The following is a 19,823-nucleotide window of genomic DNA, read 5'->3' as shown; positions in this document are numbered from 1 at the left end:
CAACAGCTGGTGGTCTGATCCAAGCTCACTCATTCTGTCAGGACAAAACAACAGGTGGTGGTCTGATCCAAGCTCACTCATTCTGAGTGGTGCAGTGGTAGTCTGATCCAACTCACTCATTCTGCAGGACAAGGCCTGGTCTGATCCAGGAAGGCCAGACTCAGAAATATTTACACAAGGAAAACAAAATGATGTACTTTCCAGAAGAGAGAGGTGTGTGTGTTAGCTCTGTTTGAGTGGTGCAGCAGGTAGACTAGCTGAGGCCTGTTCCAGGAAGGCCAAGGGTCCAGGTGGAGGGAGATCTGATGGTTTACGATGCTGCACACTGACATCCTCTAGAACCTACAGACAGACCAGACATGATATTAACTACAGACAGACCAGACATGATATTAACTACAGAACAGACAGACATGATATTAACTACAGAACAGACAGACATGATATTAACTACAGACAGACCAGACATGATATTACCTACAGACAGACCAGACATGATATTACCTACAGACAGACCAGACATGATATTACCTCAGACAGACCAGACATGATATTACCTACAGACAGACCAGACATGATATTACCTACAGACAGGTCAGACATGATATTAACTACAGAACAGACAGACATGATATTAACTACAGAACAGACAGACATGATATTACCTACAGACAGACCAGACATGATATTACCTACAGACAGACAGACATGATATTAACTACAGAACAGACAGACATGATATTAACTACAGAACAGACAGACATGATATTAACTACAGACAGACCAGACATGATATTAACTACAGACAGACCAGACATGATATTACCTACAGACAGACCAGACATGATATTACCTACAGACAGACCAGACATGATATTAACTACAGAACAGACAGACATGATATTACCTACAGACAGACCAGACATGATATTAACTACAGAACAGACAGACATGATATTAACTACAGACAGACCAGACATGATATTAACTACAGACAGACCAGACATGATATTAGTGTACAGACAGACCAGACATGATATTACCTACAGACAGACCAGACATGATATTAACTACAGACAGACCAGACATGATATTACCTACAGAACAGACAGACATGATATTAACTACAGAACAGACAGACATGATATTACCTACAGACAGACCAGACATGATATTACCTACAGACAGACAGACATGATATTAACTACAGAACAGACAGACATGATATTACCTACAGACAGACCAGACATGATATTACCTACAGACAGACAGACATGATATTAACTACAGAACAGACAGACATGATATTACCTACAGACAGACAGACATGATATTGTACAGACAGACCAGACATGATATTAACTACAGACAGACCAGACATGATATTACCTACAGACAGACCAGACATGATATTACCTACAGACCAGACATGATATTACAAACCTACAGACCAGACATGATATTACCTACAGACAGACCAGACATGATATTACCTACAGACAGACCAGACATGATATTACCTACAGACAGAACAGACATGATATTACCTACAGACCAGACATGATATTACCTACAGACAGACCAGACATGATATTAACTACAGACAGACCAGACATGATATTACCTACAGACAGACCAGACATGATATTACCTACAGACCAGACATGATATTACCTACAGACCAGACATGATATTACCTACAGACAGACCAGACATGATATTACCTACAGACAGACCAGACATGATATTACCTACAGACAGAACAGACATGATATTACCTACAGACCAGACATGATATTACCTACAGACCAGACATGATATTACCTACAGACCAGACATGATATTACCTACAGACAGACCAGACATGATATTAACTACAGACAGACCAGACATGATATTACCTACAGACAGACCAGACATGATATTACCTACAGACCAGACATGATATTACCTACAGACAGACCAGACATGATATTAACTACAGACAGACCAGACATGATATTAACTACAGACAGACCAGACATGATATTACCTACAGAACAGACAGACATGATATTAACTACAGACAGACCAGACATGATATTAACTACAGACAGACCAGACATGATATTAACTACAGACAGACCAGACATGATATTAACTACAGACAGACCAGACATGATATTAACTACAGACAGACCAGACATGATATTACCTACAGACAGACCAGACATGATATTAACTACAGAACAGACAGACATGATATTAACTACAGACAGACCAGACATGATATTACCTACAGACAGACCAGACATGATATTACCTATGAACAGACAGACCAGACATGATATTACCTACAGACAGACCAGACATGATATTAACTACAGAACAGACAGACATGATATTAACTACAGACAGACCAGACATGATATTACCTACAGACAGACCAGACATGATATTAACTACAGAACAGACAGACATGATATTAACTACAGACAGACCAGACATGATATTACCTACAGAACAGACAGACATGATATTACCTACAGACAGACCAGACATGATATTAACTACAGAACAGACCAGACATGATATTACCTACAGAACAGACAGACATGATATTAACTACAGACAGACCAGACATGATATTACCTACAGACAGACCAGACATGATATTAACTACAGAACAGACCAGACATGATATTAACTACAGAACAGACAGACATGATATTACCTACAGAACAGACAGACATGATATTAACTACAGAACAGACAGACATGATATTAACTACAGACAGACCAGACATGATATTAACTACAGAACAGACAGACATGATATTACCTACAGACAGACCAGACATGATATTACCTACAGACAGACCAGACATGATATTAACTACAGACAGACATGATATTAAACAGACAGACCAGACATGATATTACCTACAGAACAGACAGACATGATATTAACTACAGAACAGACAGACATGATATTAACTACAGAACAGACAGACATGATATTAACTACAGACAGACCAGACATGATATTAACTACAGAACAGACAGACATGATATTAACTACAGAACAGACAGACATGATATTAACTACAGAACAGACAGACATGATATTAACTACAGACAGACCAGACATGATATTAACTACAGACAGACCAGACATGATATTAACTACAGAACAGACAGACATGATATTAACTACAGAACAGACAGACATGATATTAACTACAGACAGACCAGACATGATATTACCTACAGAACAGACAGACATGATATTAACTACAGACAGACCAGACATGATATTACCTACAGACAGACAGACATGATATTACCTACAGACAGACCAGACATGATATTACCTACAGACAGACCAGACATGATATTAACTACAGAACAGACAGACATGATATTAACTACAGAACAGACAGACATGATATTAACTACAGAACAGACAGACATGATATTAACTACAGAACAGACAGGCATGATATTAACTACAGAACAGACAGGCATGATATTAACTACAGACAGACCAGACATGATATTACCTACAGACAGAACAGACATGATATTAACTACAGAACAGACAGACATGATATTAACTACAGAACAGACAGACATGTTATCATGGTGCTGGACCAGAAGCCCATTCAAAAAACAGAATGACACAGGATCCAGGAAGTGATGCGGCACTCAGGAAGTGATGCGGCACTGAGCCAGCAAAGCCGACCACGGCCTTTTCTCAATTAGATCTAATCAACTCCGCTGTCCGCTCTCGTCTCCTTTCCAAGAAGGTCAAAGGTAAATCGAGGAGAGGTGGCGAGGAGGGAAAGTGGACTGAAGCTCTGTATGACATGAGACTCCTCCACAGGTAAATGATGTTTCCAGGGGTCTAACATGAAAGGTATGAAGCGATAGACTAGTGTATAGACTAGTGTCAAGACTAGTGTATAGACTAGTGGATAGACTAGTGTATAGACTAGTGGATAGACTAGTGGATAGACTAGTGGATAGACTAGTGGATAGACTAGTGGATAGACTAGTGGATAGACTAGTGGATAGACTAGTGGATAGACTAGTGGATGGACTAGTGGATAGACTAGTGGATAGACTAGTGGATAGACTAGTGTATGGACTAGTGTATGGACTAGTGATAGACTAGTGTATAGACTAGTGGATAGACTAGTGGATAGACTAGTGGATAGACTAGTGTATAGAGGAGTGTATAGACTAGTGGATAGACTAGTGGATAGACTAGTGGATAGACTAGTGGATAGACTATGGACAGTGGATAGACTAGTGGATAGACTAGTGGATAGACTAGTGGATAGACTAGTGGATAGACTAGTGGATAGACTAGTGGATAGACTAGTGGATAGACTAGTGGATAGACTAGTGGATAGACTAGTGGACGGACTAGTTATAGACTAGTGGATGGACTAGTGGATAGACTAGTGTATAGACTAGTGTATAGACTAGTGGATAGACTAGTGGATAGACTAGTGGATAGACTAGTGGATAGACTAGTGGATAGACTAGTGGATAGACTAGTGGATAGACTAGTGGATAGACTAGTGGATAGACTAGTGGATAGACTAGTGTATAGACTAGTGTATAGACTAGTGTATAGACTACTGTATAGACTAGTGTATAGACTAGTGGATAGACTAGTGTATGGTTGTACAAGACATTTCAGGATAAAAGGATAAGTAGGATCATTTCTCCTCCCAGAAAACAAAAGGAGGCTATGGAGGAGGGGGAGGACTCTGCTTCCTGGTCAAAAGGAGGCTATGGAGGAGGGGAGGACTCTGCTTCCTGGTCAAAAGGAGGCTATGGAGGAGGGGAGGACTCTGCTTCCTGGTCAAAAGGAGGCTATGGAGGAGGGGAGGACTCAGCTTCCTGGTCAAAAGGAGGCTATGGAGGAGGGGGAGGACTCTGCTTCCTGGTCAAAAGGAGGCTATGGAGGAGGGGAGGACTCTGCTTCCTGGTCAAAAGGAGGCTATGGAGGAGGGGAGGACTCTGCCTCCTGGTCAAAAGGAGGCTATGGAGGAGGGGAGGACTCTGCTTCCTGGCCTAAAGGAGGCTATGGAGGAGGGGAGGACTCTGCTTCCTGGTCAAAAGGAGGCTATGGAGGAGGGGAGGACTCTGCTTCCTGGTCAAAAGGAGGCTATGGAGGAGGGGAGGACTCTGCTTCCTGGTCAAAAGGAGGCTATGGAGGAGGGGAGGACTCTGCTTCCTGGTCAAAAGGAGGAGGGGAGGACTCTGCTTCCTGGTCAAAAGGAGGCTATGGAGGAGGGGAGGACTCTGCTTCCTGGTCTAAAGGAGGCTATGGAGGAGGGGAGGACTCAGCTTCCTGGTCAAAAGGAGGCTATGGAGGAGGGGAGGACTCTGCTTCCTGGTCAAAAGGAGGCTATGGAGGAGGGGAGGACTCTGCTTCCTGGTCAAAAGGAGGCTATGGAGGAGGGGAGGACTCTGCTTCCTGGTCTAAAGGAGGCTATGGAGGAGGGGAGGACTCTGCTTCCTGGTCAAAAGGAGGCTATGGAGGAGGGGAGGACTCTGCTTCCTGGTCAAAAGGAGGCTATGGAGGAGGGGAGGACTCTGCTTCCTGGTCAAAAGGAGGCTATGGAGGAGGGGAGGACTCTGCTTCCTGGTCAAAAGGAGGCTATGGAGGAGGGGAGGACTCTGCTTCCTGGTCAAAAGGAGGCTATGGAGGAGGGGAGGACTCTGCTTCCTGGTCAAAAGGAGGATGGGGGAGGACTCTGCTTCCTGGTCAAAAGGAGGCTATGGAGGAGGGGAGGACTCTGCTTCCTGGTCAAAGGGAGGCTATGGAGGAGGGGAGGACTCTGCTTCCTGGTCAAAAGGAGGAGGGGAGGACTCTGCTTCCTGGTCTAAAGGAGGCTATGGAGGAGGGGAGGACTCTGCTTCCTGGTCAAAAGGAGGAGGGGAGGACTCTGCTTCCTGGTCAAAAGGAGGAGGGGAGGACTCTGCTTCCTGGTCAAAAAATGGAGGAGGGGAGGACTCTGCTTCCTGGTCAAAAGGATGGAGGGGAGGACTCTGCTTCCTGGTCAAAAGGAGGCTATGGAGGGGAGGACTCTGCCTCCTGGTCTAAAGGAGGCTATGGAGGAGGGGAGGACTCTGCTTCCTGGTCAAAAGGAGGCTATGGAGGAGGGGAGGACTCTGCTTCCTGGTCAAAAGGAGGCTATGGAGGAGGGGAGGACTCTGCTTCCTGGTCAAAAGGAGGCTATGGAGGAGGGGAGGACAGCCTTCTGTTGGCCTACTAACACATTTACACACTCCTCAACAACTTATCAGTTTCCGGGTCACGGAGGACGTACCTGCTGCCAGTGGTGCAGCTTAGACAGGTGTTTCTGAACAAGCAGCTCTTTCCTCTGGAGTTCATTCCGCAGCTCAGACACATCCTGGAGAGAAAGAGAGGGAGAAAGATGGACTAGCTGTTAACAGCAGAGGGAGGCTGTCCTAACACCAGAACATCCCCATACTGGTGACGTTTCCCCTTAGGCACAGATCTAAGATAAGCCTCCCCCAAACCTAACATTAACCATTAGTGGGGAAAAGTAACACTGACCCAAGATCAGCATCTAGGGGCGACTTCACCCTAATCTATATAGAGCCATCAAATTCTAGAACACATTTCCACTGGTTTTCTCTCCCACTGTTCCCCTCTAATCAGGGACTGGTTTAGATCTGGGACACCAGGTAGGTGCTATTAAATGGCCATGTAGAACAGCAAAGCTGGAATACCCCTGGGTCACCTACCTCTTTGACCACCTGGTAGGGTAATTGAATACCCCCTGGTATGAATACCCCTGGTATACAGTATCACCTACCTCTTTGACCACCTGGTAGGGTAAGAATTGAATACCCCTGGTATACAGTATCACCTACCTCTTTGACCACCTGGTCGGGTTTCTGGACTGATAACTGAAGACGCTTCTGCAGGAAGAAACATTCTGTCTGTCTGGCGACATCCAGAAACTTCTGAATACACTGATCCACACCTAAAAGAGACACAAACGTTAAAGGGGGAGACAGACAGGTTAAGACACAGGAGACAGACAGGTTAAAAGACAGAGAGAGACAGACAGGTTAAGAGAGAGAGAGACAGACAGGTTAAAGACAGAGACAGGTTAAAGAGAGAGACAGACAGGTTAAAAGAGGAGAGAGAGACAGACAGGTTAAAGAGAGAGGGAGAGACAGACAGGTTAAGAGAGAGAGACAACCACAACATGCAAGTCAGTTAATTTTAGCTAGATAAGCAAAGTAATGAAATAAATATATATTTTTAATGAATGTGTTTCAAACTGTTTACAATGCCCCAAGGCTAGCCAACTCTCCTCCTGAATTACTGGGTGTGCGGGCTTTTGCTACAGCCCTGCTGTAAAACACCTGCTTCTACCAACCAGCTGCTCATCTGGACCCTGATTGGCTAAATCAGGTGTTAAAACAGGGCTGGAGCAAAACCATGCATACCCTGTCACTATCCCGGAGGATGGTTGTTGGTCACCTCGGAGCTCGTCTGGGAATATGGTGCCCATTTGGGTCATGAACTTTACTGGTCTCACCTGTCCGAATTTCCTCCTGGTCGGTTCCGTTCACGTAGTCTTGACTCACTAGGGACGCAAAGCAAGCCTGCTGACACAAGACAACTGGTTAACAGTTCACTACTAACGCTTCAGTAAGGCCAGACCAGAGATAAATGTACTTAGCTAGCTATGACATTTAGTTACATATAAGTGCTAGTTGTGTCCTGGAAAGCCAGTAAAACATGAGACGCAAAGTATGCTTGCAGCCCAGGTTGGTGGCACCTTAATTGGGGCGAACGGACTCGAAGTAATGCCTGGAGCGTAAATCAATGAAATGGTATTAAATACATCAAACACATTGGTTTGGTTTCCAGGTGTTTGATGACATTCACTCTGTTCCAGACATTATGATGAACCGTTAAGCAGATGAGCCCCTAAGCAGACGAGTATCATTGCGTTAGCTATACCACGGCTAGCTAGTATCTTTCCGTTAGCTATACCACGGCTAGATAGTATCATTACGTTAGCTATACCACGGCTAGCTAGTATCATTGCGTTAGCTATACCACGGCTAGCTAGTATCATTACGTTAGCTATACCACGGCTAGCTAGTATCATTACGTTAGCTATACCACGGCTAGATAGTATCATTACGTTAGCTATACCACGGATAGCTAGTATCATTACGTTAGCTATACCACGGCTAGCTAGTATCATTACGTTAGCTATACCACGGCTAGCTGTTGCTCTCGTACCTCGAAAGAAGCCTCCAGGTCGTCCACCAGAGTGTTTGGGCCCTGGACCCTGTTCCCCGGAGCTCCAGACAGTAGTCCCGGCTGACCCGGGCCGCCGACAGGGTGAGGACCAGCGGACTGCTGGCCGGGGAACATCCCGCTGCCCATGGAGGAAGACATATTGGATGGTTGTTTGCAGTGTTGACAACTAAATGACGTTGCGATGTCATTGCGTGATAACGTAAAATCTGCGTCATTACGTATAACACCCAATAGCTTTACTCAAATTGACTGGCAAAAGAAATATGGTTTAACACTGTTGTTCAGGGCAGAGGCCCACTCTCTTCTGTACTTCTTCTGGCTGTACACTTTTGATTGAGATGTGTTGATTGATGTAAGTTCTGTTCAAGATCAAACATTCGTAAGCAACTACACTGCTCAAAAAATAAAGGGAACACTAAAATAACACATCCTAGATCTGGATGAATGAAATATTCTTATTAAATACTTTTTTCTTTACATAGTTGAATGTGCTGACAACAAAAGCACACAAAAATGATCAATGGAAATCAAATTTATCAACCCATGGAGGTCTAGATTTGGAGTCACACTCAAAATTAAAGTGGAAAACCACACTACAGGCTGATCCAACTTTGATGTAATGTCCTTAAAACAAGTCAAAATGAGGCTCAGTAGTGTGTGTGGCCTCCACGTGCCTGTATGAGCTCGCATTGATGTTCCATCCTGGATGAGCTGCACTACCTGAGCCACTTGAGAAGGAGTCTACAACCCACACATGCTACCACTAGAGTGAAAGCACCGCCAGCATCCAAAAGTGACCAAAACATCATCCAAGAAGCATAGGAACTGAGAAGTGGTCTGTGGTCACCACCTGCATTAGCACTCCTTTATTGGGGATGTCTTGCTAATTGCCTATAATTTCCACCTGTTGTCTATTCAACCGTTCGCTGCCTGCACCCGCATGCCCGACTAGCATCACCACCCTGGATGGTTCCGACCTTGAATATGTGGACATCTATAAGTACCTAGGTGTCTGGCTAGACTGTAAACTCTCCTTCCAGACTCATATCAAACATCTCCAATCGAAAATCAAATCAAGAGTCGGCTTTCATTCCGCAACAAAGCCTCCTTCACTCACGCCGCCAAACTTACCCTAGTAAAACTGACTATCCTACCGATCCTCGACTTCGGCGATGTCATCTACAAAATTGCTTCCAACACTCTACTCAGCAAACTGGATGCAGTTTATCACAGTGCAATCCGTTTTGTCACTAAAGCACCTTATACCACCCACCACTGCGACTTGTATGCTCTAGTCGGCTGGCCCTCGCTACATATTCGTCGCCAGACCCACTGGCTCCAGGTCATCTACAAGTCCATGCTAGGTAAAGCTCCGCCTTATCTCAGTTCACTGGTCACGATGGCAACACCCATCCGTAGCACGCGCTCCAGCAGGTGTATCTCACTGATCATCCCTAAAGCCAACACCTCATTTGGCCACCTTTCGTTCCAATACTCTGCTGCCTGTGACTGGAACGAATTGCAAAAATCCCTGAAGTTGGAGACTTTTATCTCCCTCACCAACTTCAAACATCTGCTATCTGAGCAGCTAACCGATCGCTGCAGCTGTACATAGTCTATTGGTAAATAGCCCACCCATTTTCACCTACCTCATCCCCATACTGTTTTTATTTATTTACTTTTCTGCTCTTTTGCACACCAATATCTCTACCTGTACATGACCATCTGATCATTTATCACCCCAGTGTTAATCTGCAAAATTGTAATTATTTGCCTACCTCCTCATGCCTTTTGCACACAATGTATATAGACTCCCCTTTTTTTCTACTGTGTTATTGACTTGTTAATTGTTTACTCCATGTGTAACTCTGTGTTGTCTGTTCACACTGCTATGCTTTATCTTGGCCAGGTCGCAGTTGCAAATGAGAACTTGTTCTCAACTAGCCTACCTGGTTAAATAAAGGTGAAATAAATAAAATATTCCATTTGCACAACAGCATGTGAAATTTATTGTCAATCAGTGGACAGTTTGATTTCACAGAAGTGTGATTGACTTGGAGTTTCATTGTGTTGTTTAAGTGTTGTTTAAGTGTTCCCTAAGTGTTCCCTTTATTTTTTTGGAGCAGTGTATATTCTCATTGGGTTTGCTGCAGGCGTCACTCACAATGCACTATTGCAGCCAGGCACTTGTGTTGTGACTGAGTTGAGTGACAGAGAAAATCGTTTTTGTCAGAGGGGGAAATGCGTGTGTTTGAGTCACTTTTCAAAAGTTGCTAAAAGATCCAAACTAATTTTTAAAAGTAGCTAGATTTGTTGCTAGGTGCTGTTTGAAAAAAATGTTGCCAGGGTAGTCTGAAAAGTTGATAAATATAGCAACTTGGACATGCTACACTGGCTGAGGAATTTAATGGGTTCTACTGAATTAAAACAATTTGTCATTAACACTATAATATAGTAACAAGACACATTGATCCCCCCCAAAATGGTTTTTATTGGTGTTTTATTTAAATGACATGGCAATAATAATATGACCGTTTTTGTGCGCAGAAGTGCATACCAACTTTAGCATTAGTTTCTCCCACAACTACTGGACAGAAGAGTTTGGTTAACTGACTGTCACTGAAGCCTGGTTTTTACCCTACGTATGCAACGCGAGAACGCTACGCAAAAGGCCATCCTGCGTTCTTCCAGTTATAAATTGAAGGGCTGCGTAGTGTCGCTACGCAAAAAGGCCATCCTGCGTTCTTCCAGTTATAAATTGAAGGGCTGCGTAGCAACAACAGTCGCTACGCAAAAGGCCATCCTGCGTTCTTCCAGTTATAAATTGAAGAGTGTTACGCAAAAGTCGACTGTGGTATTTTGGAAGCAGTGAATACAGAATAACTGCAGTTAAAACATTACTTATTTTGGATGCAGTTACACTGCACACTGACTGCAAACTGTTTTTTGTAAGGGTAGGATACGATATACTTTGTCAATTTACATAAATTCAGTTTCTCAATGAATGTAGGCTATAAACTAGGCTAGAGAGGGAATTATTTACATGTGCTGGGGCACAGGGGTGGAAATGTCCTCTTCAACCCTCTCGATGCACAGTAGGCTACTACCAGATGACTCAGGATACATCCCAAATAGCATCCTATTCCCTATATAGTTCACTACTTTAGACCAGACTCCTATGGGGAGGGAATAAGGTGCTATTTGGGAAGCAGTCTTTGACTCGACACAGTACCAGTGTCTCTACAGAATAATCCTTCTCCAGCCAGCTCAGTGTGTGTAGGTGTGTGTGTGTCTTCAGGCTTGGTTGGCCAGTCCAGCAGCGAACTCTACCAGTGTTCGTGTCGGTCTCCCAGACATTCCTTTCTTCAGGTAGGGAACCTGGAGAGAGACAAACAGTGAGAGAGAATCTAAAAAGAGAAAAGTGTATTGTTAATGTCCAACAGGACAAGAGCCAGCGTCTCTCAGCAATCCAAACCCTCAGCCGGACAGAACAGAAGGGGTTGTGGTCGTCATGGTTCTAGAACACTAACAGAAGGGGTTGTGGTCGTCATGGTTCTAGAACACTAACAGAAGGGGTTGTGGTCGTCATGGTTCTAGAACACTAACAGAAGGGGTTGTGGTCGTCATGGTTCTAGAACACTAACAGAAGGGGGTTGTGGTCGTCATGGTTCTAGAACACTAACAGAAGCAGTTGTGATTGATGTGTCATTCTGATCATGCGCGCCATGACCGACAGTGCTAGTTCGTTAGCTAGCCAGTAACTCCTCCAGTGTGTGTTGTCATAGCTAGTTCGTTAGCTAAGCTAGCCACTGTAGCTAGCCAGTAACTCCTCCAGTATGTGTTGATGTGTCATAGCTAGTTCGTTAGCTAAGCTATCCACTGTAGCTAACCAGTAACTCCTCCAGTGTGTGTTGATGTTCGTTAGCTAAGCTAGCCACTGTAGCTAGCCAGTAACTCCTCCAATGTGTGTTGATGTTCGTTAACAAAGCGAGCCAGTAACTCCTCCAGTGTGTGTTGATGTGTCTTAGCTAGTTCGTTAGCTAAGCTAGCCACTGTAGCTAGCCAGTAAATCCTACAGTATGTGTTGATGTGTCTTAGCTAGTTCATTAGCTAAGCTAGCCACTGTAGCTAGCCAGTAACTCCTCCAGTGTGTGTTGATGTTCGTTAGCTAAGCTAGCCACTGTAGCTAGCCAGTAACTCCTCCAGTGTGTGTTGATGTTCGTTAGCTAAGCTAGCCACTGTAGCTAGCCAGTAACTCCCCCAGTGTGTGTTGATGTTCGTTAGCTAAGCTAGCCACTGTAGCTAACCAGTAACTCCTCCAGTGTGTGTTGATGTTCGTTAGCTAAGCTAGCCACTGTAGCTAGCCAGTAACTCCTCCAGTGTGTGTTGATGTTCGTTAGCTAAGCTAGCCACTGTAGCTAGCCAGTAACTCCCCCAGTATTTGTGACGTCATTTCACAGGAAGCTGTAGAGGTCAATACGAAATGGCACTTCTGCAGCCAAATATCTTCTTCTTGAATTTGTTTTAGTTTTTAAGGATGAACTGACCTGGTATGACGCTGCATTGATCAGTTCTAGAGTTTAATAAAGCCTTTATTTTAGCCCCGCCCCCAAAGTCAACCTTTAAACTGTTGTGTTTTATGTTGTACATGTTTTAAGCTGTGTGTGCTGCCATTTTGGCCAGGTCTCTTTTGCAAAAGATATTTCAACTCAGTGAGACGAACCCGGTAAAAATCAATACAAAAATCAAAAACAGCTCTAAGATCAAAGTTCCAGAAGACTACCGTACCTCGTCCTTATTGGTCATCACCCCGGCGATGTCCAGGTGCGCCCAATGAGGGGCCGTCACAAACTCCCTCAGAAACGCTGCCGCCGTGCAGGCTCCGCCAGAACACACACACACACACACACACACACACAGGTAACATCTAGAAACAACCCTAAACAACTTGTGTTAATGCCATCTTACGTGTGTGTGTGTGTGTGTGTGTGTGTGTGTGTGTTGTGTGTGTGTGTGTGTCTGGTGTAATGTTGTGTCTCCTGTCACCACACTGTAACACAGAGAGACACCACAGTGTGTGTGTGTGTGTGTGTGTGTGTGTGTGTGTTCTTACCGGCTGTACTTGCCGACGTTGTTGAGGTCGGCCAGCTGGCAGTCAGTGACCTGTCTGGTGTAATGTTGAAACAACGGCATCCTCCACACCCTGTCTCCTGTCACCACACTGGCCTAACACAGAGAGACACCACAGTGTGTATGTAACCCTCCACACCCTAACACAGAGAGACACCACAGTGTGTATGTAACCCTCCACACCCTAACACAGAGAGACACCACAGTGTGTATGTAACCCTCCACACCCTAACACAGAGAGACACCACAGTGTGTATGTAACCCTCCACACCCTAACACAGAGAGACACCACAGTGTGTATGTAACCCTCCACACCCTTACACAGAGAGACACCACAGTGTGTATGTAACCCTCCACACCCTAACACAGAGAGACACCACAGTGTGTATGTAACCCTCCACACCCTAACACAGAGAGACACCACAGTGTGTATGTAACCCTCCACACCCTAACACAGAGAGACACCACAGTGTGTATGTAACCCTCCACACCCTAACACAGAGAGACACCACAGTGTGTATGTAACCCTCCACACCCTAACACAGAGAGACACCACAGTGTGTATGTAACCCTCCACACCCTAACACAGAGAGACACCACAGTGTGTATGTAACCCTCCACACCCTTACACAGAGAGACACCACAGTGTGTATGTAACCCTCCACACCCTAACACAGAAAGACACCACAGTGTGTATGTAACCCTCCACACCCTAACACATAGAAACCGGAAGGTTGCAAGTTCAAACCCCCGAGCTGACAAGGTACAAATCTGTCATTCTGCCCCTGAACAGGCAGTTAAACCCACTGTTCCCATTGAAAATAAGAATTTGTTCTTAACTGACTTGCCTAGTTAAATAAAAGGTAAACATTTCAAACAAGGAGGTTTTCCAACGCTGAGGGAGGGCTCCTATTGGAAGTTTAACGTCTGTGATAGGAGAACACTACATGACAGAGTGAAAATGAGGAAGTCTGTACAGAAATGTGCCATAACATGGATCCTGTTTGTAACAAGGCACTAAAGTCATACTGCATAAAATGTGGTGCAGCAGTTAACTTTGTGTCCTGAACACAACATGTTATGTTTGGGTGAAATCCAATGCAACACATTACTGAGTACCACTCTCCACATTATCAAGCATAGTGGTGGCAAAATCCTCTGTTAAAACACAATCCTGGTTCAGTCTGCTTTCAACCAGACACTGGGAGTTCAATTCACCTTTCAGCAGTTACTTAAATTTATGGTCAGACCTGGAAATGGTTGTCGAGCAATGATCAACAACCAGTTTGACAGAGGTTGAAGCATTTTGAAAATAATAATGGGCAATCCAGGTGTGGAAATCCTTAGAGACCCAGAAAGACTCAGCTCTCATGGCCGCCAAAAGTGTTTCTACAAAGTATTGACTCGGGTGTGAATACTTAGATATTTCATTTTCAATAGATGTAACAATGTCTAAAACATGTTTTTAGTTGGTTATTATGGGGAGAAAGACATGGATCCATTCTGAATGCAGGCTGTAATAAGGCAAGGGGTTTATGTCTGTTCTGGGGGAGAAGACATGGATCCATTCTGAATGCAGGCCGTAATAAGACAAGGGGTTTATGTCTGTTCTGGAGGAGAAGACATGGATCCATTCTGAATGCAGGCTGTAATAAGGCAAGGGGTTTATGTCTGTTCTGGAGGAGAAGACATGGATCCATTCTGAATGCAGGCTGTAATAAGGCAAGGGGTTTATGTCTGTTCTGGAGGAGAAGACATGGATCCATTCTGAATGCCGGCTGTAATAAGGCAAGGGGTTTATGTCTGTTCTGGAGGAGAAGACATGGATCCATTCTGAATGCAGGCCGTAATAAGGCAAGGGGTTTATGTCTGTTCTGGAGGAGAAGACATGGATCCATTCTGAATGCAGGCCGTAATAAGGCAAGGGGTTTATGTCTGTTCTGGAGGAAGACATGGATCCATTCTGAATGCAGGCTGTAATAAGGCAAGGGTTTATGTCTGTTCTGGAGGAGAAGACATGGATCCATTCTGAATGCAGGCTGTAATAAGGCAAGGGGTTTATGTCTGTTCTGGAGGAGAAGACATGGATCCATTCTGAATGCAGGCTGTAATAAGGCAAGGGGTTTATGTCTGTTCTGGAGGAGAAGACATGGATCCATTCTGAATGCAGGCTGTAATAAGGCAAGGGGTTTATGTCTGTTCTGGAGGAGGGAAGACATGGATCCATTCTGAATGCAGGCTGTAATAAGGCAAGGGGTTTATGTCTGTTCTGGAGGAGAAGACATGGATCCATTCTGAATGCAGGCCGTAATAAGACAAGGGGTTTATGTCTGTTCTGGAGGAGAAGACATGGATCCATTCTGAATGCAGGCCGTAATAAGGCAAGGGGTTTATGTCTGTTCTGGAGGGCACAGAAACCACAGACATCAGGGGCATTTCCACTGAATGCTCGGCAGACAGTTACAGGAAATATGAATTTCAGGCTGATCTTTTCAGTTCTAATATTGTGCAAAACAAGTTTTTTTTCTGAACAAGTTCAATACATTTTAGTTGATTTATGACTTTTGGAGGAGAAGAACCCAATGGATCCATTATGAATAGCAGGATGGCTTTTCAGTGTGTCTGTGGTGTCTGTGTGTGTCTGTGTGTGTCTCTGTGTGTGAAGACTGGATGTGTGTCTGTAATAAGGCAAAGGGGTTTATGTCTGTGTGTCTGTGTGTGTCTGGAGGTGTGTGGATCCATTCTGTGTGTGTCTGTGGGTTGTCTGTGTGTGTGTCTGAATGTGTCTGATGTCTGTTCAGAAACCACAGTCACAGGGGCATTTCCATGTGTGCCTGTGTGTGTGTGTGTGATCTGTTGTGTGTGTCAAGTTGTGTACATTTTAGTTGATGTGTCCAAATGTGTGACATTTTGTCTAGAAGTGTCTGTGTGTGTGTCAATTATAATCTGAGGATGGCTTTTCAGTGTGTCTGTGTGTCTGTGTGTGTGTCTGTGTGTGTGTCTGTATGTGTGTGTGTCTGTGTGTGTGTGTCTGTGTGTGTGTGTTACCTTGTGAAGCTGTTCCCAGAGCCAGTCAGAGTTGGTGAAGACTCCTGTCGCTGCTGAACCCAGAGCAACATCCATCGCTCCTGAAAGACAGACAGAAAACACGAGTGACCAATAGACTAGCCGGTTAGTGAACAGCGACGGCCGTCTCACCAACACACACAGGGTACTAACCAGTGAGGGTACTAACCAGTGAGGGAACTAACCAGTGAGGGAACTAACCAGTGGGGGAACTAACCAGTGAGGGAACTAACCAGTGGGGGTACTAACCAGTGAGGGAACTAACCAGTGAGGGTACTAACCAGTGAGGGAACTAACCAGTGAGGGTACTAACCAGTGAGGGAACTAACCAGTGAGGGAACTAACCAGTGAGGGAACTAACCAGTGATACTAACCAGTGAGGGAACTAACCAGTGAGGGTACTAACCAGTGAGGAACTAACCAGTGATACTAACCAGTGAGGGTACTAACCAGTGAGGGAACTAACCAGTGATACTACTAACCAGTGAGGGAACTAACCAGTGAGGGTACTAACCAGTGAGGGTACTAACCAGTGAGGGTACTAACCAGTGAGGGAACTAACCAGTGAGGGAACTAACCAGTGAGGGAACTAACCAGTGAGGGTACTAACCAGTGAGGGTACTAACCAGTGAGGGTACTAACCAGTGAGGGAACTAACCAGTGAGGGAACTAACCAGTGATACTAACCAGTGAGGGAACTAACCAGTGAGGGTACTAACCAGTGAGGGTACTAACCAGTGAGGGAACTAACCAGTGAGGGAACTAACCAGTGAGGGAACTAACCAGTGAGGGAACTAACCAGTGAGGGAACTAACCAGTGATACTAACCAGTGATACTAACCAGTGAGGGAACTAACCAGTGAGGTACAAACCAGTGAGGGAACTAACCAGTGAGGGTACTAACCAGTGAGGGAACTAACCAGTGAGGGTACTAACCAGTGAGGGTACTAACCAGTGAGGGAACTAACCAGTGAGGGAACTAACCAGTGAGGAACTAACCAGTGAGGGTACTAACCAGTGAGGGTAGCAGCGTTGACGATGGCCCTGGGGTTGAAGCTGTGAGCGTAACAGAGAGCATCTGCTAGGATCAACCGTCCCTCTGCGTCCGTGTTGTCCACCTACACACACACACACACACACACACACACACACACAATACTTAATTTGATGTAAACAAAGACCTGCGTGGTTTAGTAGCCACGGTAACAAAGACCTGTAATGGTTTAGTAGCCATGGTAACAAACACACAAACCTGTATGGTTTAGTAGCCACGGTAACAAAGACCTGTAATGGTTTAGTAGCCACGGTAACACACACACCTGTATGGTTTAGTAGCCACGGTAACAAATACCTGCAGGTTTAGTAGCCACGGTAACAAAGACCTGTATGGTTTAGTAGCCACAGTAACAAAGACCTGTATGGTTTAGTTGCCACGGTAACAAAGACCTGTATGGTTTAGTAGCCACGGTAACAGATACCTGTATGGTTTTGCCGTTCTTGGAGTGACGACATCTCCAGGCTTGTTGGCTTTCCCACTGGGCATGTTCTCACAGAGAGGTGCGAGACAAACTCCAACCCTGTTCTGGAGACAACCCTCCTTAACTCCAACCCTGTTCCTGGAGACAACATTAGTAAAACTACTTCCAACCCTGTGGAGTAGAAACCCTCTGCAGACCAAACAGAAACCTCTAGCAGACAAGCTGCAGACCAAACTAGAACCTTCTAGCAGACAAGCTGCAGGTCAAACTAGAAACCTCTAGGAGACAAGCTGCAGGTCAAACTAGAAACTTCTAGGAGACAAAGTGCAGACCAAACTAGAAACCTCTAGGAGACAAGCTGCAGACCAAACTAGAAACCTCTAGCAGACAAGCTGCAGACCAAACTAGAAACCTCTAGGAGACAAGCTGCAGACCAAACTAGAACCTTCTAGCAGACAAGCTGCAGGTCAAACTAGAAACCTCTAGGAGACAAGCTGCAGACCAAACTAGAAACTAGAAAGCCTCTAGCAGACAAGCTGCAGACCAAACTAGAAACCTCTAGCAGACAAGCAACAGACCAAACTAGAAACCTCTAGGAGACAAGCTGCAGGTCAAAATATATATATTGTTTGTTTACATGGTTTACCAGCATTGGACCCTCCTGAAAAACTGGAGAGATACCCTCCTGTAGGTTTTAACTCCAACCCTGTTCCTATACCCTCCTGTAGGTTCCAACCCTGTTCCTGGAGAGGACCCTCCTAGGTTTTAACTCCAACCCTGTTCCAACCCTCCTAACTCCAACCCTGTTCCTGGAGAGATACCCCCTGTAGGTTTTAACTCCAACCCTGTTCCTGGAGAGAGACCCTCCTGTAGGTTTTAACTCCAACCCTGTTCCTGTTTTAACTCCAACCCTGTTCCTGGAGAGAGACCCTCCTGAGGTTTTAACTCCAACCCTCCTGTAGGTTTTAACTCCAACCCTGTTCCTGGAGAGAGATCCTCCTGTAGGTTTTAACTCCAACCCTGTTCCTGGAGAGAGACCCTCCTGTAGGTTTTAACTCCAACCCTGTTCCTGGAGAGAGACCCTCCTGTAGGTTTTAACTCCAACCCTGTTCCTGGAGAGTAGGTTTTAACTCCAACCCTCCTGTAGGTTTTAACTCCAACCCTGTTCCTGGAGAGAGACCCTCCTGTAGGTTTTAACTCCAACCCTGTTCCTGGAGAGAGACCCTCCTGTAGGTTTTAACTCCAACCCTGTTCCTAGGTTTTAACTCCAACCCTGTTCCTGGAGAGATCCCTCCTGGAGTTAAAACCTACCCTCCAGCACATTAGTTCTCAAGAAACTGTTCCTGGGGTCTGGGGAGCCCTGCCCTAACTCTCGACACTGATTGGCTAGCACGTCACGTCGCCGCAAGCTCACCTATGATGTTGATTGGCAGGTTGAGGGCTGCTGCCGTGACGATGGCGGAACACACCGTGGCGGCTCCTCCCATATCAGCCCTCATCGCGTCCATACCTGACGGAGGCTTTAGACTGATCCCACCACTAGACAGAGACACAGAGACAGAGAGAGACAGAGACAGAGAGAGACAGAGACAGAGACAGAGAGAGAGAGAGAGACAGAGAGAGAGACAGAGAGAGAGACAGAGAGAGAGACAGAGAGAAAGACAGAGAGAGAGACAGAGAGAGAGAGAGACAGAGAGAAAGACAGAGAGAGAGACAGAGAGAGAGAGAGAGAGAGAGAGAGACAGAGAGAGACAGAGAGAGAGAGCAGAGAGACAGACAGAGACAGACAGAGAGAGACAGAGAGAGAGAGAGAGACAGAGAGAGACAGAGAGAGA

General features: G+C 45.2%; 1 protein-coding gene and 1 pseudogene across 1 annotated transcript; both read right to left on the bottom strand.

Moving 5' to 3' along the window:
- Window positions 1-211: 211 nt before the first annotated feature.
- On the bottom strand, window positions 212-8,494 carry LOC135507263 (mediator of RNA polymerase II transcription subunit 28-like). The gene is made up of 5 exons (XM_064926864.1): window positions 8,294-8,494; window positions 7,578-7,644; window positions 6,901-7,013; window positions 6,330-6,413; window positions 212-342 (listed from the first exon to the last, which is right to left on the bottom strand). The coding sequence occupies exons 1-5, from the start codon at window positions 8,450-8,452 to the stop codon at window positions 223-225; spliced, it is 543 nt and encodes a 180-aa protein (XP_064782936.1). The 5' UTR covers window positions 8,453-8,494; the 3' UTR covers window positions 212-222.
- Window positions 8,495-11,160: 2,666 nt separating this feature from the next.
- LOC135506636 (cytosol aminopeptidase-like) overlaps window positions 11,161-19,823 on the bottom strand; it is a 34,932-nt pseudogene continuing 26,269 nt past the window's right edge.

The sequence above is a fragment of the Oncorhynchus masou genome, chromosome 20, assembly GCF_036934945.1.
Source record: "Oncorhynchus masou masou isolate Uvic2021 chromosome 20, UVic_Omas_1.1, whole genome shotgun sequence".
Classification (NCBI taxonomy): domain Eukaryota; kingdom Metazoa; phylum Chordata; class Actinopteri; order Salmoniformes; family Salmonidae; genus Oncorhynchus; species Oncorhynchus masou.
This window is presented reverse-complemented; position numbering and strand designations above follow the sequence as displayed.

Excerpts from the sequence above, each read along its gene's own strand:
- LOC135507263 (XM_064926864.1), bottom strand. The coding sequence starts at position 8,452 with ATGTCTTCCTCCATGGGCAGCGGGATGTTCCCCGGCCAGCAGTCCGCT. Across the intron at positions 7,645-8,293 it reads ACCTGGAGGCTTCTTTCGAG|GCTTGCTTTGCGTCCCTAGT; the intron begins GTACGAGAGCAA and ends TTGTGTCAGCAG. Across the intron at positions 6,414-6,900 it reads CCGACCAGGTGGTCAAAGAG|GATGTGTCTGAGCTGCGGAA; the intron begins GTAGGTGATACT and ends CTTTCTCTCCAG.